Source organism: Meriones unguiculatus, chromosome 8 (genome assembly GCF_030254825.1).
Source record: "Meriones unguiculatus strain TT.TT164.6M chromosome 8, Bangor_MerUng_6.1, whole genome shotgun sequence".
NCBI lineage: Eukaryota > Metazoa > Chordata > Mammalia > Rodentia > Muridae > Meriones > Meriones unguiculatus.
In genome coordinates, this window is record NC_083356.1 from 25067144 (window position 1) to 25090581 (window position 23438).

The 23438-nt window shown below is 54.3% G+C and overlaps 2 protein-coding genes and 1 pseudogene across 5 annotated transcripts in view; 2 read left to right on the plus strand and 1 right to left on the minus strand.

Annotated features, from left to right (window-relative positions):
* The window catches only part of Iqank1 (IQ motif and ankyrin repeat containing 1), a 31639-nt gene extending 18067 nt beyond the window's left edge, over positions 1-13572 (minus strand). Inside the window, exons 1-2 of the mRNA XM_060389250.1 lie at positions 13257-13572; positions 9667-9756 (exon numbers count right to left, since the gene is read on the minus strand). Coding sequence (XP_060245233.1) covers positions 9667-9756; positions 13257-13371 — 205 coding nt within the window. The 5' untranslated portion in view covers positions 13372-13572. The remainder of the gene's footprint in view (positions 1-9666; positions 9757-13256) is intronic.
* On the plus strand, positions 449-837 carry LOC110562614 (large ribosomal subunit protein eL31-like; annotated as a pseudogene).
* Fam83h (family with sequence similarity 83 member H) lies at positions 10375-23398 on the plus strand. 4 transcript variants are annotated; one of them, XM_021658433.2, is made up of 5 exons: positions 10375-10397; positions 17754-18215; positions 19051-19215; positions 19286-19410; positions 19605-23398. In XM_021658433.2, the coding sequence occupies exons 2-5, from the start codon at positions 17769-17771 to the stop codon at positions 22429-22431; spliced, it is 3564 nt and encodes a 1187-aa protein (XP_021514108.1). In that variant the 5' UTR covers positions 10375-10397; positions 17754-17768; the 3' UTR covers positions 22432-23398. The 4 variants fall into 4 exon arrangements, with proteins under 4 accessions (XP_021514108.1, XP_021514094.1, XP_021514102.1 ...); XM_021658419.2 differs by lacking the exon at positions 10375-10397 and adding an exon at positions 11031-11844; XM_021658427.2 differs by lacking the exon at positions 10375-10397 and adding an exon at positions 14723-15192.
* The last annotated feature ends 40 nt before the right edge of the window (positions 23399-23438 follow it).

Here is a 23438-nt window from a genome sequence, read left to right on the forward strand (position 1 = left end):
TACACTCATGTGCTACCATGCCCAGCTTTACTCACTTTAAAAAATATTGGCTGTTTTTGTTTGTTTGTTTGTTTTGGTTTTTCAAGCAGGGTCTCTCTGTGTATCTCTGGCTGTCCTGGGTGTATTTCTTTTTCTAAGAATGTTGTTTAATCCCTTAGCCCATTTGTCACTGGGCTGTTTATTTTCTTGATGTTTCTCGAGTTCTCTGTATGTTCTAAAGTACTGGTCCTCTGTCTGATGGCTGGCTGGAAAGGGTTTCCTTCCGTCCTATAGGCCGCCTCCTCAGTGGGTTTCGTTTCTTTTGCTGTAAGTGCTTCCGTGTCTTGAGAATCTGTTTGTCGATTGTTGGCCTGATTTCCTGAGTAATAGCTGCAAAGTGGCACATTCGATTTCCAAATTCTGCCACTGCACAAACAAGTAACACCAAAAGTCTCTTATCTCGCCTTTCCGTCTTAGGCCCGGCAGAATGGCTCCCGCAAAGGGTGGTGAGAAGAAGGGCCGTTCTGCCATCATCAAGGCGGTGACCGGCGAACGCACCATCAGCACTCACAAGCGCATCCATGGAGTGCTTCAAGAAGCGTGCTCCTCAGTCACTCAAAGAAACTTGGAAGTTTGCCATGAAGGCGATGGGGGCTCCAGATGTGCGCATAGATACCAGGCTCAATAGAGCTGAATGGGCCAAAGGGATAAGGAATGTTCCCTATGGCATCCGAGTACGTTTGTCCAGAAAACGTAATGAAGATGAGGATTTCACCAAACAAGCACCACACATTGCTAACTTACGTGCCTGTTACCACATTCAAAAATCTCCATATGATCAATGTGGATGAGAACTAACCTACTGAATGTCAGATAAAGTTGCAGAACTGCCAAAAAAAAAAAAAGTCTCTTATCTGTAAGCTGTTTCTACTTTCCGCTCTTAAAAATCTTTTCTCTCTATGATTTCTTTGTTCTCTGCTCTCAAAAAAAAAAAAAATTCTCTTAAGACTATTGTGTAAATTCTTTATCTCAGGTTTGGTTTGGGTTTTTTTTTTTTAGGGGAGTGTTGTTTTGTTTTACTGAGACAGGGTTTCTCTCTGTAGCCCTGGCTATTCTGGAACTTACTCTGTAGACTGAACTGGCCTTGAACTCGCCTGCCTGTGCCTCCAGAGTGCTGAGATAAAAGGTGTGTGCCACTACCACTCAGCAAGGCAATCCTTTTTTTTGTTATTTTGTCTTTTTGGGTTTTTTTGGTTTTGTTTTTTTTTTTTTTTTGGTTTTTTTTTTTTTTTTTTTGAACTAAGGATCAAACCCAGGGCCAATCCCTCTACCACTAAGCTAAATCCCCAAACCTCAAATTCAACTTTTATGTAGGAAAATAGGTATTTTTTAAATAGCAGCGCTGTGAGCTGGGCATGGTGGTGCATGCCTATAATCCCAGCACTCAGGGAGGGAGAGGCAGGTGGATCTCTGTGAGTTCAAGGCCAGCCTGGTCTACAAATCTGAGTACAGACAGCCAAAGTTATACAGAGAAACCCTGTCTCAAAGAACCAAAAGAGAGAGAGAGAGAGAAAGAAATAGCAACCCTGTGGCTTGTCTCCATCTTGGCTGATTGACCTCATCATGTTGGAAGCAATCATGTGGCTGAAAGCCATATTTACTAAGGTCAAAAAAAAAAAAAAAAGAAAAAAAAAAAGAGTATGTGCCAGTGCTGGAGAGATGGCTCAGGTTAAGAGCTCTGACCGTTCTTCCAGAGGTCCTGAGTTCAATCCCCAGCAGTGTCATGGTGGCTCACAACCATCTATAATGGGACCTGATGCCATCTTCTGTCATGCAGGCAGACATGCAGGTAGAGCGTTCACGTGTAACTTCACCCCGTCCTCAGATGGCCATGTGGTATAAACTGACTAAGACAGCAACCCTAAAGCTCCTCAGTCCTCCTGATTCTCTGCTCATCATTGTATCTCCTTTCTTTTTAGACTAAGAAGGCAGCGGCAGGTCTCCAAAATACTTTGGATTGGATGGATTTTTGCATGATGATACATTTCTAAGGTCATAAAGTCTACTCAGCTTAACAAATGCTGACTTAGAGATTTACAGCTAACCTCTTAGGCCTTTGCTATGTTCAACACCGTGCTCCTAGAAAAGTTTAAATAGGGAACAGCGTATGTTTGATAAATAAGATATGTTTGATAATTAAGGTATGTTTGATATAAATGTCTAATGCCTACTCAGGTTAACAGTAGTGAACTTGAAGATACAGATTTAGCCTCTTTGTCTTTGTTAACTTTTTGAAGCTTTAGCTGTTTGAATAAATTGAGTCATATAAGAAACTGTGATGTTCTATAAAGGTACACTATAAAAGGATCAAAAAAAGTGAAGTCTCCAATCTCTCTGTGGACTGTATTTATCGTTTAAAGTTTTATTTTGATGTTAAAGGACCTTTAATTAAATCTTCAACTCAATCTTGACAGAGATAAAATTATAAATCTGGATCCTATAAAAGCTCCTAACTTGTTGTAAACTGTTAAAGATAATTAAAACATACAAGTTAATTGTCAGTCCCCTTATAAATGATCAAATTCTTTAATGTGCTCAGAACTATGCACATAGTGATGCTAAGTACAAATGCAATTCATTTACAGGAACAAGCTTTATATAGCCTCCTGAATATCTTTTCGAGTTTAAGCCTGAAGCAGCTATAACTAAAAACAAGTAAAGTTTGTTTAAAATGAGGTATACTTAGTAGATGGCTCTCAAAACCACCCAGAGATTGTTGTTTTTAAGCAAAATCCCAAGCGTTTGATTTTACCAATAAAGACTCGGGAGCCAGATGTTGGGGTGAAAGCTCAGAGAGGCAGAGAAAGCATCCAGCTGACCTCCCTATTTAGCTGACATCCCAGAAGGAAAAATTCCCTTCTTCTCCGCCCTGTCTTCAAAACCCTTCAGACTGAATGTCCCTCCTTTCTACTTCCTGGGTGTCTCTCTGTCCCTCTGTGGTGTAATAGTGGCAAGTCTGTTGTGCCATAACCAACTGCCTGGTTGGATTTGAGGCCTGCTCCACAGGAGAGAGCTCACATCTGATACTGTAAACCTGGCCAAAAGCCACAGCTGGTGAGGTCATGGGTCCTAGTAAGGAAGACACTGCTGTTGTTTTGTTAAATGGGTATGATGTGGCTAAGTAATTCTGTTTATGCATAGATGAGCGCTGCTGTCAGCTTCAGTTAGAAATGTTGCTGTTTTGCTGTTGTTGTTGTTGTTTTGTAGTGGGCAGCAGTAACTGCAGAGCCTGGTCAACGTGCTGAGATTGAGGGACTACTGAGTGCTCAGCCAGAAATGGAACATCTACATGGTTCTCTGCAAAGATCAGGGACATTGGAGAGAAGGTGGGAGAAGGAATGCCATCAGTGAAAAGGGGTAGACTGTTGTATGATGCTGTTTTCCAGGCACGATATAATCTTAACCCATAGCAGTGAACAGCTGCATAAGACCTGCTCAGGATTAGGTCCATCAACATCCTGCCATGCAGTGGGGGAAGGGGACTCACAAGGCCCCACCCTGAGACCTGTGGTCAGTTCATGGTTGCTGGGGAAAAGAAAGATGTTTTATTCATTGGTGCAGTCACTGGTAAGGAGGCCCTGCTCCTGTAAATAGACCCTCACCCACACTCCTATAATCAACCCTCGTGAAATGTGCCCCTCCCAAACACAATATGAACGTAGAAGGGGGTTTGGAAAGAAGATGGGGATAGGTGAAGGTGGGAGGGGGACAAGAGAGAGTCATGAGGGTGGATATGATCAAAATAGATTACGTATTTATATGCAAATGTCAGAATGTACAATTATTACATAATTATAAATAATATATGCTAATAAAAATACAAAAAGAAAGGCTTAAAAGAAGGAGAAAATAACATTATATAATCAAAAGTTTGACTACAAGCCAGTGCTCCACATAGATGCATCTAACGGCACGCCATCAATGTACGGAAAAGACATCTCAGAGTTGAGGAAGAAGCAACCAGCTCTACATCAATAGCTGGAAGCTGCTGTGTCTGTGGCACGGGCAGAGCACTAGACAGAAGTACGTGGAGAGACAGAGCACACAGCCCAAGAAAGCCATGGAACCCAGCGCAGCACAGCCCAACCCCCAGTTCACACACTGCCCAAGGGCACAGGGGACGTTATCTTGGAGCGTGGGACAGGGCTCTCGGGGACTCCTTTGCAGAGCATGTGCTCTACCTGACACCAAGGGATCAGGAACAAAAATCACGGGGGAGATTAGAAAAGGATCAGTGATGGGAGAAGACCTAGTACACAAAAATCTACCCGGTGTCGCAAAGCAGTACAGACGCCGGGCGTGGTGGCACATGCCTGTAATTCCAGCACTCTGGGAGGCAGAGGCAGGTGGACCTCTGTGAGTTCCCGAGGTCAGCCTGGTCTACGGAGTGAGTCAAGACAGAGAAACCTTGTCTTGAGAAAACAAACAAACAACAAAAGCAGTGCTGAGGTGAATTGGCAATTTAATATTACATTAGTAAACAAGACAGATGTCAAACTAGCAGCCCACTTTATGACTTCAAGAACAAGGAAAGGAAAACTAAAGTAATCCCAAAGACAGCAGAGGGGAGGAAATGAAAGATTAGACAGAAAGAAATGGAAAAAGCAAAAATCACTTGCTGCTCTTGCAGAAGAGGCAGGTTTGGTTCCCAGCACCCACATCAGGCCCCTCACAACTGCCTGTAACTCCAGCTCTGGGGGACCCATCACTCTCTTCTGGCCTCTGTAGGTACCTTCATGCATAGGTATCTGCATACACAGAAACAAAGATACAGGCACATAACTAAAAATAAAAACCAAAATCTTTTAACAGGCATTTCAAACAATGAAAATAAATTCTTAAAAGGTAAGGGGCCCCCAGTTAAGAGCTGTTCCTGCTCGTCCAGAGGACCTGGGCTCAGTTCTTAGCATTTACATCAGGTGCTTTACAACCACTGTAGTTCCGGCTCCAGGGAACCGAGGCCACCTGCATGCACTCGGTGCACATAAGTATAGGTAGGTGTATGTATAAATAAAAATAAATCTGAAGGGGGGAAGAAAAACTCCCAACAAAGAGAAGTCCCAGACACAAAGCTTCACTGGCGTATTCTGGGTAACATCGGAAGAGCGCAAGCCTCAGCTTTTCCAGGGTGGTGAGGCACAGCAAACGCTTTCTACCTTAGTCCACGAGGCTGGCGTCCCCTAAGACTAAAGTCAGGCAAAGAAACCACAAGACAATCCAGGTCAGCACCTCTCGGGAACATGAATACGGAGTCCCTCTAGCACGCCCCAGCAAGCTGAGTCCAGGAGCGTACCGAAGTCTTCTCCGCCGTGATCAACTAGGATTCATCACTCGAGCGTAAGGATGGTTCAGATATGTGAAAACCGACAAACTCGATATGTCTCACCAACAGAACGAGGGGGAAGTGTATGACCACCCCCGTTGAAGCAGAAAAGTGTTGAGAGAAGTCAGCACATTTTTGAGGCATTTAGCACATTAGAAACAGCGGGAGTTTTTCTCAGTATGGTGCAAGCTTGGATTTTTTTTAAACGAGCCTATTTTATTTAGGGTTCTTAAATGCTTCTACCTCCCTTCCAACCCCCTAACACTGGGTAGGAAAGAAAGAAGGTTAGTGGGGACAGGGGATGGAGTTATCTTTGCTACTTCCTGCTTGGGTAAGGTCTTTTCGGGGGCAAAAGTAAATCACCAGTAAATCAGCAAACAGTAAATGCAGCGGCGGGACGAACCAGCAGCAAGCAGTCCTCCTCCAAGCAGCTGCTCCTTCTTCCTCTGGGATGTCATATTTATACCCCTCAAAGTCCCCAGAATTCAACTAATCCCAGCTGGCAAAGACTACGCTCTGCACCAGATACTTAACAGGGGTGGGCAAACTAAAATCCCTAACTTGATATTACAACAAAAATATGTTTACATATCACGAACCAAAACATCCACAACAGTCTGGTAAAGGCACTTATGAAAACCCTGTGGTGAGCATCACACTCAAGAACAAACAAACAAAAAGACCAAAAGCTTTTCCTGCAAGATTAGGGAGAAATGCTGGCTGTGGTGGCGCACATCTTTAATCCCAGCACCGGGGAGGCAGAGGCAGAGAGAACACTGTGAGCTCCAGGCCAGCCTGGTCTATGTAGTAACCAGGGCAGCCATGGCTATGTAAAGAGACATATTGTTCTATTAAACAATAGAAACGATGGGGCTGGACAGATTGCTCGGCAAAAGCACCGGCTGCTCTTCCAGAGGACCCAGGTTCAATTTCTAGCACCCACAAAAAGGATCACAACCATCTGTAACCCCACCTCCAGGGGATTTAACGGACTCTTCTGGCCTCCACAGACATGTGGCACGCACACAAACATATATACGCATATATATTGGTGTTTTACCAATAAAATAAATAAATTAATCGAAAAAGATTAAATAAAAATAAAGAAATAAAAAAACATTGAGAAGAATGCCAGCTTCTTTTCTATGTAACACAGAACTAAAAACGCACACAGCAACCAGGTGAGAAAGGCATCCAAGTAAAATAGGAAAGATGACATGACTTTGTATTCTGAAAACCCTAAACAAGCCACCAAAGTACTGTGAGAACAGTGCTTGTGTAAACAGATTCAGCACTGGTTCTGTTAACAGCGTGGAATTCAAAACTGATCATCTTTATAAAGTAGGATTTAAAACTGGTCCTGTTTATAGAGTGAAGGCCACGGCAGGTGGCCGTGTGGCTGGGTCCACTTCCACGGGTCCAGTAGAGCTCTGGGGCTATCACATATAAAGGAATAGGCAGACTTAGCAGCCAGCAGGATGCTCAACTCAGCACGGGTCAGTGCAGCAGGGGTCATCGTGGAAGGCAGGGCCAGGTGAGAACCCAAAAAACTTCTTCCCTCCCCAGCCATAAGCCCGTGGAAAGTATTTTCCTGGAGGAATCATGGAGATGCAAACCAACTTCTCTGGCCTCTGCAAAAGCAAGTCAACTATGATGGAAGTCAGTTGACCGCGGGGAGCAATTCCTGGGCAGATCCACACATGGCTCTGGCAGTTGATGGGTGACCACTAAGGTGGCAAACACATTCCCCTTTTCCATAGCCTGAGGAGGAGCAAAAGCAGTTGACCCTCACGCAGCAAAGGCAACAGTATGCTTTCCCTCTCCATCCTGGGGCTGTGGATACCCGCAGCTTGTCTGTTGCTGGGGTGTAGCTCATGAAGACCAGGGCAGGCCTAACAGTGGCTCCCAAAAGATGCCAGTGTCCTGATCCCTGGAACAACTCAGTACGTTGAATTTATGGCCAAAAGGGAGTCAAGGTGGCAGATGAACTCAGGTTGCTGATAGAAGTGTGACGGTTGACCCCGACAACTTGGTAGGGTTTAGGAACTGGGTGTGTCTGTGAGGTGTTTTCTGGAGAAGTTTGACCAGCTCATACCCTGAATGTGGCTGGCGCTGTACAATGGACCATGGTCACTGGCTGGGTTAAAAGCAGAAAGGGATCTCAGTAGGGACCATGATGAGAGAGGAGGAGGAGGAGGAGGAGGAGGAGGAGGAGGAGGAGGAGGAGGAGGAGGAGGAGGAGGAGGAAGTTGCCATAGGGCAGTATGGGCCATGAGCATATGGCCCGGAGGGCTGGCCTGATGGAGCAGAAGCATCCCAGACAGGAACAATATGGCAAGCAATATTGGGAACACGGCTGGGAAAGAGCAAAACAGCTTAGAGGGGTTGATAGCTGCCAGCTCTAGTGCTTTATAAATCAAATAAGTCTCTGGTTTTTTTTTGTTTGTTTGTTTGTTTTGTTTTTTTGAAACAGGGTTTCTCTGTGAGGCCTTGGCTGTCCTGGATTCACTTTGTAGACCAGGCTGGCCTCGAACTCACAGAGATCCTCTGGGCCTCTGCCTCCCCGAATGCTGAGGTCTTTGTGTCTTTTATTTGTGAACTAAACCGTGTAAAGTGGAGTAGAACCTCCTAATAGATAATTAGAAACAAAAGGGGGCATAGCAACTCCGCCCCTCCCCCCCAAAAAAAAATAATTCCCCTTCAGTGAACAGGGTGGCTGCGGTGCCAGAGATCGCATCCTAACACGAGTCCTTTGTATGACTGACCTGGACCAGACTACCCCTGTTGAACACGCTTTTCTTCTCAGGTTATCAGCTCTGGAAGGTGGCGCAGAGAAAAATCAGAAAGCCACAAATCAGGGCTGACCAGCAAAAGGAAGGCCAGAAAATGGTATGCATTCAGGGTCTCTTGGACTAGCCACGGGATAACAACGTGGTGCCTGTGTGATAGCAACTGGCTGTCCCTTCTGCGTAGAAGACACAGTCAGCATGTGGATACAGGAACTTGTTCCCACTCATAAGCCCTGGAGTTTTGGCTGCAGGTGGAGCCCACATTCACTCCCCTCCATTGCTCAGCTCTGAGGCAGCGCCCGATGCTGGGAAGGGACCACCATTACCCTAGCCAAGGTGAAGGTCCCTTCTAGAAAGCCCCCACATGCGTTCCTGGAACCCCAGCAGGGATACTCCTGAGTCTGGCCTGCCCAACCGCAGAAGGTCTTCCCAGGATATGCAACAGTTAGGGGCAACAGAGGTGGTGCTGCGGTATGAGAAAAAGCACTGGTCCTTCTCCAGGAGGCTGATTCCTCCGATTTGGCCTCCTCTCTGGTCTCCGTCTCTGCTGGGAACAGCATCCCCACACATCTATCTCTGCTTGAGTCTCAGGACTGTTTGGCCCTGAGCAGAACCCAGGGCAATGGCATACACAATTAGGCATACACAACGACTCTAGAACAGCCTTCAGACCTCACGCGCGCCCTGACCTCAGGACAAGGATGGGAAGAGGGGAGGTTAGAAAGAGGCAGGGGTGTTCCCAAGCAACACTGGGGCAGCATCTCCCCGTGTTACACGCCCCTGTGGCTGCTCTGAGAGCTTTGGGAAGGAGAGGTGAAGGGCAAACTGAGGCAGAGTGGCCAGCTGAGTGCAGGCACCTGAGGCTCAGTGAGACCTGGAGACCAGGCAAGGAAAGCATGGGACACTGGGGTGGCTGGGGTGGGTCCAGGCACCAGCTGCTGGTAGCATCAAGGATGGAGGAACCCTGGGATGAGCCTGGAGGGACTCGGCTGGATAGGCTGAGTTCAAAACACCCAAAGGGTAGTTAGGGAGCAGCTGAAGTTGGCGTTGGGGTGCTGGCAGTGGGCTTGTAACCTAATTGCACCGTGGGAACACAGAGCTGCAGCCGCAGCCAGGAGGCGAGCAGATTGGCCAGACCTGGCTCCTCAAGGTCCATAAGCACTGAAGGCAGGAAAGAGGCACAGGACTCCCCAAGCACAGCCGAGGCTGGATAATTTTACTGCCACCAGAGGGCGACAGGCTCAAGGCAGGAGAACTCGGTGGGACCTCTGGGAAGCAGATCAGAGCTTGAGGCTAACAAGGCATTGGGGGGAGGGCTTCTCTGCCTGCTTTTGGCCCACTGTACGGACTATAGGAGCACACAGATCTGTGTACATGAAAGCATAAGCACGCCCTTCATTCATACACATATGTGCACGCGCATACAGTCATGCATGCCATGCATATCTGGGGCCCAAGGCAGTCCCCTTACTGTCAGCCCACCCCTCAGCAGATGTAGCATGCCCAGGTTCTCACCTGCAGGGGCCTTGGGGGGGTTCTCAGAGTAGGGGCCTTTGGACAGCTGAGCTGTCTTCTTCTGCAGCTGGCGATTCTCTTTTGGCTTCCCTGAGGGGAAGGTAGCAGAAGTGTTAGGACGTGAGCTAGCTGCCCCTCACCCCATCAACCTCAGGTGGCATTTATGGGACACCAGCTATGGTTGTTCCCAGGCTATTAGGGAAGGCCTCACAAAAGCCTGCACATGCAGCAACTTTAATGAGCGGCGTCCTCCGACAGCAAATACACCTCAGCCTGGTTCTATCAAGAACCAACAGACACACCTACCCCTGTACCTGGAACTGAAACCCCATCCCTGGGGAAGCCCCTGAAAAGTGTGCCCCTCATAGTGCTGGCTGCTGTCTCCCACCCAAACAATGTCCCTGCCATTTTCCAAGTCCTTCAGCAAAGCCTCTCTCCAACTCTGCTCCCGACAGGTCCTCTCAGTCTGCTCCTGAGGTTCCTGGGCAAGGGTAGGATGGATGGGGTGTATGTGTGTGCTGGGTAGGGCTGGGCCAGGCAAACCAGTCTGGCCAGTGAAGCAGAGTTGGCTGGGACGAGGCCCTGGGCGTGGGTGTGAGTCAGCGGGCTAGGGCTGGGGAAGCACTGGGGAGGATGTTACCTGGAGCGACGCCTCGAAACAGGAGGCCTGGGAAGGAAGGCTCAGGTGAGAGTTGGCTCTGGACCCCCAGCTCCACCCCTGGGACTAACAGGTGGGCCATCTAAAGGTCCCTTGGGCCTTGCTTTAATTTAAAGGGGGGGGGTGCTGGACTCCCAATCATGACAGTAGCCAGGTCCCACACCCTACCCCAGGAGACAAGCTAGACTCTTCTTTATCCAGGCTTTTGAAGGCTCAGTGTCTTCACCAGCCCAGTGTAGCCCAAGCGCCTCATGCTGGGGCTGTGGTGGCCCTTCATCTCTGGCAAGCTCCTGGCCAGCAGGGTTCATGAGTAAGCTTGAGGTTCCAGTGGTCAGCTGGGTTGGGACGGTCTATGGCCAGTGAGGGTCTGGGCATTTAGGTTTGGTACACTTGAGATGCAGCTGTTGGCTCTGTGGCCAGTTTGAGTTTCCCGCGACTGAGGGTGAGGTGAAGGGTGGGGGTGGGGGGGCTTTGGTGCCGCCCAGGCAGGACCAGGCATGTCCTTAAGCTGCAGTCTAGCTACTGAGAGCCGCCCCCAGTTTCTCGGTCTCCCTCCCAGTCTGGCCAGTGAAGCCTGTGGCCTGTAAAGTCCCGCACCCTGTGTCAGCACGTTAGTCAGCCTCCTGGGCTAGGGTGAGCCACTGCGCCGCCAAAGTCCCTATAAACTCCCTGGTGTGGCCCAGTGCCACAGAGTGGGGCCTGTGGGGCCTACGGGCAGAGCCGGTGCCCTGAGCTCTGCTGCTGTGGTGCCGACACCAGCCAAGGGGCAGCACAGCCACTTGGGACAGCAGAAGCAGAGGGCTGGACCTGGCTGAGAGCAAGCAACCTACTGTGGCCTCTGGGATGTCCTCTGAGCTCCCCAACAGAGCCAGTTGATGAGCCAGGCCCCTGGGGAGCAGACACCTGGTGAAAGAGGCACTGGACCCGGGGCCATGTCTGGGAAGCGAGGTCGGGCTCGAAAGCCCCGGGGCAAGAGGGTGGGCAGGGCCCAGAGGGCAGCTGGGCAGCAGGGCCCTGAGGCTGAGCCCCCGCCCCCCAACCCCGGGGGCCCTCAGGACAAGGTGGGGGTGGCCCTGGCAGAGCACGTGACCAGCACTCAGCCGGATCCTCAGGGCCACTCCAGGGCCACCAGGCCAGAGCAGCTAGAGGCAGCCTGGAGGCCAGTTCAGGCCACTGCTTTGGAATCCGAGCTGGTGCTGGCCCCTGAGCAGCACATGGAGGGCTATGGAGCTGGGGCCCCCATGCCAGCCCTGGGCCCTGAACTGCTGAGACTCCACGAAGTCCAGCTGTGCCTAGCCCAGGAGCAGCTCCTGCTGGAGGACCGGAGACGGCAGGTCCAGCTGCAGATGCAGCTGTGGCAGGAGGAGCAGCTGTGGCTGCAGCAGCTGCAGGAGGAGCAGCTGTGGCTGCAGCAGCTGCAGGAGGAGCAGGCCTGGGTGCACATGGAGGGGCTGCAGCTGGCTGTGGCCCTGGAGCAGCTCCGGAGTGAGGGCCTCGAGGCACTGCAAACCCAAGGCCAGGTAAGGCCTAGAGGGGTGTTGGGCAGGGGCTCGGGCAGGCTGACGGTACAGTGGACCTTCAAGCATCTTACAGATGTGTGAAGGCTGGGAGGCCAGCTTGGCTCTAAAACCTCTGTGGGCCTATGCAGTAACCACTGCTGTGTAGTGTGGTGCCCACAGTGGCACGGAATATCGCCCAGACCAAGGACAGCAAGACCACACAACGCTTGGCCATTGTGGGAGGGAACTTGTTTGGGGTTGGAGGTGGCAGGGGATCAGAATTAGTAACTACAACAGCTGTCCAGGGCAGTGTGCATAGTGAGGTATGGGGTGAGGGCTGGGTGCAGAAGCAAAACTGGGGGGCAGCCGCCACCCCAAGTATCCCGGACAACTTCTCCTCCGGTCCACCTGCCCTGCCCCCCTGTTTACTGTGGCTTGGTGCCCAGGGCTTGAAATCACAGAGGCAGCACGCAGTGCTGGTGCCCATTATCCTCATTCCAGGAGGAAGACTGGCCTCAGACGCAGCTGGGGCTATTTTGGGTAACTAGGCTCTCACCCCAGCCAAAGGCATGCTGTGGAGTCACCACCGCTTGCCCCGTTCCAGGGCACCTGGCACTGTGTGGTCTAAGATGCAGAGCTGCCTCTGGGTCTGGGTGGGTACCCTCGCAGCAAGCACAGACTGCAGGTAAGCTTGGGTGCCGAGCCCAAGAGACAGCCTGGGAGATGTTCACAGCTGTGGCACAACGAAAGGGACTCAGAGCAGAGGCTGCGGAGGGGCGGTCACGGGGGGTGGGGTGGGGGTGGGTGGGGAGGAGTCCTTTTCCTGATGCCCCACGGGAGCTAGCCCAGGCTGGTTGTAACCTTTCATCCTGGAGGGGCTGTGGGGAGATGGTCTGAAGGGGGATCGTGATTGTGACACCGTGCGTAGACAACCACTGAGCATGAGGACTCCCAGCTCGGATTCAAGCCCCGCTCTTTTTCAATGTTGTTTTGTTGTTCTTTTGAGATGGGTTTTTGTCTGTAAAGCCCTGGCTGTCCTGGAATGCACTCTGTAGACCAGGCTGGCCTCAGACTCAGAGATCTGCCTGCCTCTGCTTCCGCATGGGCCACCAACGCCATGCTTCAAATTTTTTTTTTTTAAATGCTATCTGCCCCTCCAATCTCCTCCTGGCTGGCCCCTTTCCTACCTCAAGGGGCTCTAACGCCCTGTCCTTCTGAGCAGTGCACTCACACCCACATCCCAGCTCTAGAGGTTCAGGCTGCAGTGGATGTCTGAGCTTTGAACTACCAAACCTATCATACCCAAGCCCAACAGAAAGATCCCTTGAGGAGAACTTGGAGAGAAAGGGTTTCTCAGAGGAGTCCTATGTACCTAGTGGTCTCATGGTCAGTGTTCAGGTAGCGCCCTGGCACTGGTCAGAGGGTGAACTCACCAGTAGCAGCTCGAGGCTTGGCCCCAGGGAGGGGTGCTGGTGCAGCTTTGGGGCCCCCCTTCTTAGTGCTCATTCTCCTGGGGGGGTGGGAAGGAAAAGTCCAGGGATGGAACATTCAGGAGGGCAGAGGACAAGACAGTGGCTCCACGGCCCTGGCCCTGGATGAACACACAGAGGGAGCATGGGCATCCAGCATGCTCCCCAGCCAGCTCCTCGGGCCACTTGCCTGCCCCTGGTTATCTGAGGATGTGCCCAGTTCCTTAAGAAAGGATGTCTAGCAGCAGGGTGCCTCCCTTTATGCTCGATGTGTGCCTGTTCCCTACAATCCCGGCTCGGCCCATCCTGCTGGAATCCACAGATCTGCATTCTGGTACCCGTCTCTAAATCACTGGGCTATCAGCCAAACAGCCTGGGCTCTACAGCTGTCCTCAACCTGGGTCTGCTGGACACAACCCCTCCCGCCCTCAAACCCGTTCTCTTGCTGGCCTCGGAAAACTCTGCTGCTTGGTTCTGGATGCAATGCCCTTCTCCCTGGTGTACAAGGCTGGTCCAGCCTGGCTTAGAGCCTTCCAGTGCCCTAGAACCCCTCATGGGGCCAATGAATAGGGTAGTGCAATCACCGACTCCATACACCTATTTTCCCACCTCACCGGTGCCACAGGGTGCCACAGAGCACCTGGGAGTGGAGTTGATGAAATGCTCTCCTGAAAACAGGACCGGAAAGTGACTGGAGGCTGTCTGACAGAAAGTGTTCAGGCAGGTGGCAGTCATTGAGAATTTGGGGCAGGAGAAGTAGATAGGGAGCTGCCTGGGACCTATGACTGAGTTCAGGGCACAGCCTAAGTAGGGGAGCGGGTTGGAGGGAGGACTGGGCAGAGCAGGGACGGAGAATGTGCTAACTTGTGGGGGTTGATAAGTGCGTGAGGTACTTGCAGCACCCTGGGCGCAGAGACTATCGAACGTGCATGTGTGAAGACGGGACCCCTGTGCCTTCAGTTGGTGTGCACAAAGACAGGCTCTGTGGGTTCCAGGACACTCTGGGGCAGTTTGGAGCACAATCCTCTATGTGACATGAAGGTGAGATTAGGTGTGGGGGATTCTGTGTGGCGGAGGGGCTTCTGCCTGCGGGTCATCCAAGATTCCCTTGTGCCTGAGGGGTCCATGGGTAGAGGTGTGTGTGTACAGGATCTCCTACGTGGCTGGGCACATGGGTGTGAAGGCCCGTTGAGATCCTACGCTGTCGGTCTCATGCGCGAAGAGGAGCCTCCAGGGAGTGGACTGGGAAAACTAGAGGTGCTTCTGCGTGCGGTAGGGCGGTCACCTGAGTGAGCTCGGTGCTGGGGTCCCGCGCCTGCCGCCACACCTGCCTCACCTGCCTCCCGCAACGTAGAGGCCAGAAGCTCCGCCCTCGTGTATGGCTGGCCAGTTTCCTAGCGACTAAGCCGGAACTTCCGAGTCACCCCGACTTCCGGGGCGAGGGTCAGGGGTCGGCAGTAGGGGCTTCGAGCGATAGGTTCGCCAATAGGTTCAAGGAGCTTCGGGGGTCCTGGAAGAAGAGGCTCTAGCAGTCCGGAGTGACGCTGGCCAGGGTCCGGGGCGCGGCTCTGGGGCGCCGCCAGAGCGCTCGGGGGTCGGGGTTGGGGGTGTGGGCTGGAGGCGCCAGCGAAGCCACACCGGGGACCCGAGATCGCGGCCGGGGTCCGGGCCTTGGAGGGCACAGGAATGCGGGCGCGTCGGGGTGGGGCCGCCCCGCCCAGGTGCTGCCCGGGCAGGCAGGAGGCAGAGCGCGGGCGGGGCGGGGGCGGGCGCGTGAATCAGGCCGAACGGGCGGGCGGGCCGCGGTGGGGAGTGGCTGTCGGACGGACCGGACCGCGAGGCCTCTGGGCGGCGGTGGGCTCCTGCTGCCCCTGTGCCGAGACCCCGCTCACCTGGCCAGGTAGGGCTCCCACCCCAGAGCGGGCCGAGCACCGCGCGGCGCGGCGCGGCTCGTAGGACGGGAGGCTCGGGCCTCCGCGCGGAGGCACCTAGGTCTGGACCTGGGCCGGGGTGTGCAGCGAAGGCGTGTGTGGGGCTGGATGGGAGACGGGGACTGTGCTGTGGGTTACTGGGGAAGGGGTTTCCCAGAGGCACGCTGGCAAGTAGGAGGCAGAAGGAAAGGTGCGACTGGCCCTCGCGGCCTAGATGTTGTCCGGGCATGACCTGTACCTTTCCCGGAGCCTCTCCCTAAGCCGCCATGAACTGAGGTGTCCAGGCCTGGATCCCTGGGTGGAAGGCAGGAAAAACTGGGGTCTCCTAACTTCTGATCCCACGTTCTGGGACTGGATTGGCAGATAAAACACCTGGTCTGGGTAGCGGCTAACTTCTTGGGGCATAGCAACACCCTTGGGCCTTGCAGCTGTATAACTCACCGATTTCCGGTCTTTGAGCCTAATCCCACCTCCCAGCTTCTTCTTGTCCCCTACCGTCGCACCCCTACTTGGTCACAGTCACCCTCTTTGTGTAGTAGCTTGAGGTCCTCCCCATGGGATCTCCCTTCCAAACACAGGAACACCACCTTCTGTAGGGGAGGGGTGGTCATTTTCTTGTGCTTTTAGTGGTGAAGGGCCTGGAGAATGGCTTCAGGTCGGAGGTCAGCGACAGAAAATTCCTGCTGAGTCATTCATTGGCTTGGGTGGGATCCGTGTCTTCCTTAAGCAGGGGCCTACCTGGATAGGCAGATGTCAGTTAACAGGCTGTTGGGTTCATTGCTGATAGGAGTGGTCACTGCCCAGTCTAGAGTCAAGTGCCATGTGGCTCAACGAAGGAGCATGCGGGCATTTGAGGTCGTGTGTGAATGCTGGGTGAGGGCAGGTCCCACAGTGGCCTGCTCAGGACTAGGGCGGCTTCCCAATGATGGTTCCTCACCAGAAGTCTGGACAGAGTCAGTTCTCTTGTCTTCCTTTTACCAGGAAGTGACCCCTCAGAGTGAGCATGCCAGTACTCCATGTAGTGTGGGCATGCTGACTGTGGAAGGCTGCATCTGAGCGGACGGGTCAGCATTCTTACCCCAGGTGGTCTGTCTTGATCTCCCCAGAACAGCGTGCCACACCTCACACTGCAGGCAGGAAGGAAAACCAACAGCCTACAGCCAGGGCAGTGCCCCAGAGGGAAATCAGAGCACTCTTCTTAGCAAGGAGACATAGGAGTGTCCTCACCTCCAAGCTCTGTCATATTTGGACTTGTGGATGTATTACACCACGCTCCTAGGGATGGCAGACACCAGAGCTCCCTGGGTCAGACACAAGCCAGAGTCCTAACCCCCTACATCACTGGGCAAGTGTCCCCTAATAACAGAGCAGCCATCCTGGTAGCATCACCTGGCCCACTCCTCAAGGCACTCCCCTTCCTGGGCAGAAATAACTTCCTAGTCTGGCCTGACATCCAGGAACCTATGTGGCAGGCAGGGCAAGAGCCCCAAGCCATTTCAAGCCTGAGGAGCAGTGGGGAGTGGGGTGAGGCTGCCCTAAGGCAGCTTCCAGGCCAGAGGTCAGCAGGTTTCTGGGTGTTTGATTGCTGTTTCTAGTGCCTTCTTCAAGCACAAGCTTTCTGCTACACCTTCCCCCAGCCACTAGAGAAGAATATAGTGGTCCTGGAGCACCTGTGACAGGACAAGACTAAGGACAAGACGTCCTTAGTGCACTGGGGAGAGGGTGGTGGTCCAGGCTCATGGAAATGTCTGTCTCGTCTTCAGGATGGGAAGGTATAGAGATCCTATAGAGAGGGCCTGGCCCCAAGGAACTGTGGCCCAAGGAGGTTTAGCTGAGATGGGACAGTAGCAAAGGGTGAGGTTTTCAGAGCAGTTAGAGTTGGGGCAGGGAAATGAGTGAAGGGGCTGTGGGAAGGTGGAGGTGTGGACTGGGGGAAGAGGTGTGGGTGGGGTTTAAGGCCATCATCCCTGGATGAGTCAGTCTCCACTCTGCTGTGCTCACCTTGGGCCAGGTACAGATGTCTTGCCACCCCTCCCAGCCCTGTACAGTGAAGCTAACAGGCCAGAGCACAGGATCTTCAGGCAGTGGAGACAGTGCCAAGGGGCCAACAAGACTAATCTCTGGAGAAAAGGGAATTATCTTCTTACTGGACTGCAATGGTGTTTTAACCAACAACTTATTTTTAGAGGAAAGGGGATCCACAAAGTAAACGGGTCATAAATGTACTGACCCTGGAGGAAGGGTAGGTGGGACCTTTTACCTATCTGGAGTGGGGACCAGTCCCTGAGACCCTGATGAGAACAGGGTCTCTGCCCCAGGAAGGGGATTTAGGGCTGAGTGCCAGTGGCCCCTGTCTGCCCACTAGGGGCATGCTGTGGTCCTTAGGGCTGCCTCTGATGGGCCCTGGAAGACATCTCAGGCATAAGCTGAACCCAAAATCTAGCAGCTCCATCAACTCTGTGTGTCTGCTTATAGAATAAGGTAAGTGGATCCTACCACCCCTCGTTAATGCATATTCCTGCCCCTTCAGGCCGCTGGCCCCAACATGGCCCGTCGCTCCCAGAGCAGCTCGCAGGGGGACAACCCGTTGGCACCTGGGTACCTGCCACCTCACTACAAAGAGTACTACCGCCTGGCGGTGGATGCCCTGACGGAGGGTGGGCCGGAAGCCTACAACCGCTTCTTGGCATCTGAGGGGGCACCGGACTTCCTGTGCCCCGAGGAGGTGGAACATGTGAGCCGCCACCTGCAGCCCCCACAGTACGTGGCCCGGGAACCCCCTGAAGGCAGCCCTCCCGATGTGGACATGGACGGTTCCTCGGGCACATACTGGCCAGTGAATTCGGACCAGGCCGTGCCTGAGCTGGATCTGGGCTGGCCCCTGACGTTTGGCTTCCAAGGCACAGAGGTCACCACACTGGTACAGCCGCCACCACCCGACAGCCCCAGCATCAAAGATGAAGCCCGGAGGATGATCCGCTCCGCGCAGCAGGTGCATCGCCGTGGGCTTGGTGGATGGTGAAGGGCAGCCCGAGCTGGATCCTGAAGCCTGAATGGGAAGGTTTGGGAGCTGGGAAAGCATTGCTGGTGCTAGGAATGCCAGGGCTGGCCAGCAAGACCTCAGCAGGAGGCTCACCCAACAGGGTCTGTCCATCGCCACCTGGGGCTTGGTTAGTGGGCTCCGCATGCATTTACTTGTTTAGGATCATGGCTAGGACCCGGGAGCTCTGAGCCTTTGTCATACTTACTGCTCTCTTAAGACCTTATCAAGCTAAAAGCAACCCACCCCCACAAGCAGTTGGCAGACAGCAAAAACAAGTGTTTAAGCCAGGAAGACTGGTTCATACTGGAAATCCTAGCGTTCAGGTAGGTTGAGGCCAGCCTGGACTACATAGTAACAGTCCAGCTTGTATTAAAAAACACTGACACTCCCACAAAGCTGGGGAAGATTAGAGTGAGGTAGCAAGGCCAGATAGTAAAGGCGTAGCTTCTGTCTCTGCTCCGGGAAGTGACAGCTGCCCAGCCCTCATCAAGCCTGAGGTTCTGATGTCTGCCCTTGACTACTTGGGACCTGAACATAGAGAGCCAGGGCCGCAGCTACCCCCCCCCCCCAATGAAGTACCCTAAAAGTATAGGCCCTGCCCCCTGCTCCAGGTTCTCCTATGGACTGCCAACTGTCAACTGCTCTGGGTCCCTTCTACCACCCCTCCCATTCGTGGCCGTTCTCCCCTGGAGTAGAACTGTCGTCAGTGCTGGAGGGTGAAAGTATGGCCAGAGATGGGTAGGGTGCCCTTTCCCTCTCGGCTGACTCGATGCCCACCTCGCAGGTGGTGGCTGTAGTGATGGACATGTTCACTGACGTGGACCTGCTCAGTGAAGTGCTAGAGGCTGCTGCAAGGCGCGTCCCCGTCTACATTCTGCTGGATGAAATGAACGCTCAGCACTTCCTAGACATGGCGGACAAGTGTCGGGTCAACCTGCACCACGTGGATGTGAGTGAGCAAGCCAGGGGAGTGGCGGGAACAATGCCTTTGGTGAAGACCTGACTCCCCTCTCTTCCAGTTCCTGCGCGTGCGCACAGTGGCAGGGCCTACCTACTACTGCCGCACTGGGAAGTCTTTCAAGGGCCATCTGAAGGAGAAGTTCTTGCTGGTAGACTGCGCTGTAGTAATGAGCGGGAGCTATAGGTATGACCAGTGGGTTTCCCTCAGCCCTGGCCCTCCCCACAAAGCCCCCCTCCGTGATCCCACTCCCTCCCCATACAGCCCTCCTTTGCCACGTCTCATTCCAGATCCTCAAAGATCCCCAGTCCCTAATTCTCAAAGCGGTGCCTTTGGTCTTTGTGGTTTCCCTTCCCTGACTCCCACCGCCCTTCCCACAGCTTCATGTGGTCCTTCGAGAAAATCCACCGCAGCCTGGCTCATGTGTTCCAGGGAGAACTGGTCTCCAGCTTCGACGAAGAGTTCCGCATCCTCTTCGCACAGTCGGAGCCGCTGGTGCCCTCAGCTGGGGCGCTAGCCCGCATGGATTCCTATGCGCTCGCTCCGTACTCCGGGGCTGGGCCCCTGATGGGCGTCCCCGGGGTTGGAGCACCAACACCATTTTCCTTCCCCAAACGGGCGCACCTCCTATTCCCACCACCCCGGGAAGAAGGCCTCGGGTTCCCCTCTTTTCTAGACCCTGACCGCCATTTCCTGTCCGCTTTCCGCCGTGAAGAGTTGCAGCGGGTGCCTGGGGGTGCACTGGAACCCCACACAGGCCTCCGGCCGCTGGCGCGGCCCGCTGAGGCTGGGCCCATTGGAGAGCTCGCAGGCCCGCGGGGCTTCTTCCAAGCACGGCACCTGGAAATGGATGCCTTCAAGCGACACAGCTACACCGCCGCGGATGGAGCCGGGGCCGTGGAGAACTTTGCCGCCGCAAGGCAGGTGTCACGACAAACATTCCTCAGCCACGGCGATGACTTCCGTTTCCAGACCAGCCACTTCCAACGTGACCAGCTCTACCAGCAGCATTACCAATGGGACCCACAGTTTGCACCTGCACGCCCACAGGGCCTTTTCGAGAAGCTTCGTGCAGGTCGACCTGGCTTCGCGGACCCTGACGACTTCACCCTAGGTGCTGGGCCCCGCTTCCCAGAACTTGGTGCTGACGCGCACCAGCGGCTGGAATATGTGCCATCTAGCGCATCTCGGGAGGTGCGCCACGGCTCTGATCCTGCCTTTGGACCCAGCCCCCGTGGTCTAGAGCCAAGTGGGGCCCTGCGTCCCAACCTGGGCCAGCGTTTTCCTTGCCAACCAGCCTTGAGGCAAGGCCAGGATACCACTCCGGAGGCGGAGACTGAGCGCAGGGGTGGGCCCGAGGGCCGGGCTGGACTACGTCACTGGCGACTTGCTTCCTACCTGAGCGGCTGCCATGGTGAAGGTGGGGAAGAGGGGCTGCCAATGGAGGCTGAGGCCTATGAAGATGAAGTGCTGGCTCCTGGAGGCCGGGACCTGCTCCCCTCCACTTTCCGCACCCCTGCAGTTTTCCCAACCAAGGGACCAAAGCCAGGCTCCGGAAGCGGTGGTGGCGACAGCTCCGAGCGAGAGGGCCCAGAGGAAGCAAGCCTGGCTAAGCAAGACTCCTTCCGCTCACGCCTGAATCCGCTCATCCAGCGCAGCTCCAGGCTGCGCTCGTCGCTCATCTTCGCATCCCAGGCCGAGGGTGCCGGTGGGGCGGCGGCAGCCACTACTGAGAAAGTACAGCTGCTGCACAAAGAGCAAACAGTCAGTGAAACTCTGGGTCCCGGCGGGGAGGCTGTCCGCTCCAGCGCTTCCGCCAAAGTAGCCGAGCTGCTGGAGAAATACAAGGGCCCTGCCCGGGACCTTGGCGGTGCAGGGGGTCCCGTCACCACCTCCAGCCACAGCAAGGCGGTAGTGTCCCAGACCTGGCGGGAGGAGGTGGTAGCACCAGGAGGAGCCGGAACTGAGCGTCGCAGCCTCGAGAGCTGCTTGCTTGACCTGCGGGACTCCTTCACTCAGCAGCTGCACCAGGAGGCGGAGCGACATCCGGGAGCCGCTTCGCTGACCGCTGCACAGCTCCTCGACACTCTGGGTGGCACAGACCGCCTGCCATCGCGCTTCCTCTCCACCCAGGGCCCCTCCTTGTCGCTACAAGGTCGAGAGAGCCCTCCACTAGAAGGGCCCGGAACGCACCAGCTGCCTTACTCTGAGCGCAAGGGGAGCCCGACCCCGGCCTACCCTGAGCGCAAGGGGAGCCCCACCTCAGCGTACCCTGAGCGCAAGGGGAGCCCGACCCCGGCCTACCCTGAGCGCAGGGGGAGCCCGACCCCGGCCTACCCTGAGCGCAAGGGGAGCCCCACCTCGGCCTACCCTGAGCGCAAGGGGAGCCCCACCTCAGCGTACCCAGACCGCAGGGGCAGCCCAGTGCCCCCTGTGCCTGAGCGCAGGGGCAGCCCGGTGCCCCCTGTGCCTGAGCGCAGAGGCAGTCTCACCTTCAGTGGGGAGCCTTCAAAGACCGGCCCCACAGAGGAAGTGGCCGGCGGCCCCATGGAAGTTCTGCGAAAAGGCTCGCTCCGCCTGAGGCAGCTGCTGAGCCCCAAGAGTGAGCGGCGTGGGGAGGATGAGGGCAGCTTTCCCGCCCCTCAGGAAAACGGGCAGCCTGAGAGCCCCCGACGGCCCTCCCTGGGTCGGGGTGACAGCACAGAGGCTGCTGCAGACGAAAGAGGCTCAAGGGTGCGCCTGGCTTCAGCTACTGCCAATGCCCTGTACAGCAGCAACCTGCGAGACGACACGAAAGCCATTCTGGAGCAAATCAGTGCCCACGGCCAGAAGCACCGCGGAGTCCCTGCCCCAGGTCCAGTTCACAGCAGTCCTGAGCCGGGTCGCCCAACAACTGCAGGAGACTTGGCCCCAGACATGTCCGACAAGGACAAGTGTTCGGCCATCTTCCGCTCGGACAGCCTAGGGACACAAGGCAGGCTCAGCCGCACACTGCCAGCCAGTGCCGAGGAACGCGACCGGCTCCTGCGCCGGATGGAGAGCATGCGCAAAGAGAAGCGTGTCTACAGTCGCTTCGAGGTCTTCTGCAAAAAGGAGGAAGGTGGTGGTACCGGGACAGGAGATAACTTAGCAGACGAGGACACCAGGGACAGTAAAATGGGCAAATTTGTTCCCAAGATCCTGGGTACATTCAAAAGCAAAAAATGACCTCCTGGTCTTGGAGGCCAGGACTCCACATCACTGCCATACTATACCCACAGTACCCATCTGGTATTGATGGAGCGGTGGCTGCCAGGCTGGTGTCAAAGCAGTCTGAAGCCTGGTGATGACCGCCTGAACTGAGCTGCACTTGAATTCGCCTGGCAGCTGAACTCTCTCCCCCTCTTGGCTTGTCCTCACTAAGGGGCTCAGCCCCTCCTGGTGCATTTTCCTCACCTCAGCCCCCACCATCTCCCGGGCTCAGGTCCACTTTGGGTCTTATTTCACCTCAGGGATCCACCTCTGCCTTATTCTCCAACTTTCCAAGAACTCTCTCACTTTATGCTTCAGTTGCCTACTTAGGGCCTTTTTATCTCAGGGCTTTTCCTCAGGGTGTGCATCTCACAGCTCCTGGGTCCACTGCCTCCCTCTGGTGACAGCTTCCCCTCCCTCCATCTCTCTCTGGAACTCACCTTCCCTCCTCCCACCGTCTCCTCACTGCCTCCTAGCACTTTCTTGGCACCTGCCCTCTTGCTGTGGGAACAGCAGGGCTGGCCTCAGGCAGTTTAAGGTAAAGGAGGGTGACAGGGATGCTGGATAGGGTAGGCCACTGGACAGTAGTTGCCAAGCACCTACCAGGGCTCCCTCAAGCCACATCTGCCCTCTCCAGCAAGTCTCTGGGTAGCACTTGAAGAGGAGCGAGGAATGGGGAGCACTGGACTTTGCAGTACAATAAAGCAGTCTAAACAGACTTTCTATGACCCCAAACCTCAGTAAGTTCCTAAGCCAAAAGTCTGGGACAAGGCTGTATATGATGTGTTTGTCCTTAGCAGAAAGCAGATGGGATAGAGTACAGCCAGAGCCCCAGCCATCACTGAGGAACAATAGGTTCCACACCCCCCCAAATCCACCCTAGTCTCGGGCCTTTCCTGTTACCAACAAAAATAAATCTGTCCAAGGTCCCTGGTTACTTTAATTTTCTTACCTCTAAGGGTTAATTTTGATTTGGATGACAC

Bases quoted from the DNA above. Each gene is read 5' to 3' on its own strand.
- Fam83h (XM_021658419.2), top strand. From the start codon at position 11,200: ATGAGCCAGGCCCCTGGGGAGCAGACACCTGGTGAAAGAGGCACTGGA. The intron at 19,216-19,285 runs GTGAGTGAGCAA...CCTCTCTTCCAG, and splicing joins TCAACCTGCACCACGTGGAT to TTCCTGCGCGTGCGCACAGT. The intron at 19,411-19,604 runs GTATGACCAGTG...CCCTTCCCACAG, and splicing joins GTAATGAGCGGGAGCTATAG to CTTCATGTGGTCCTTCGAGA.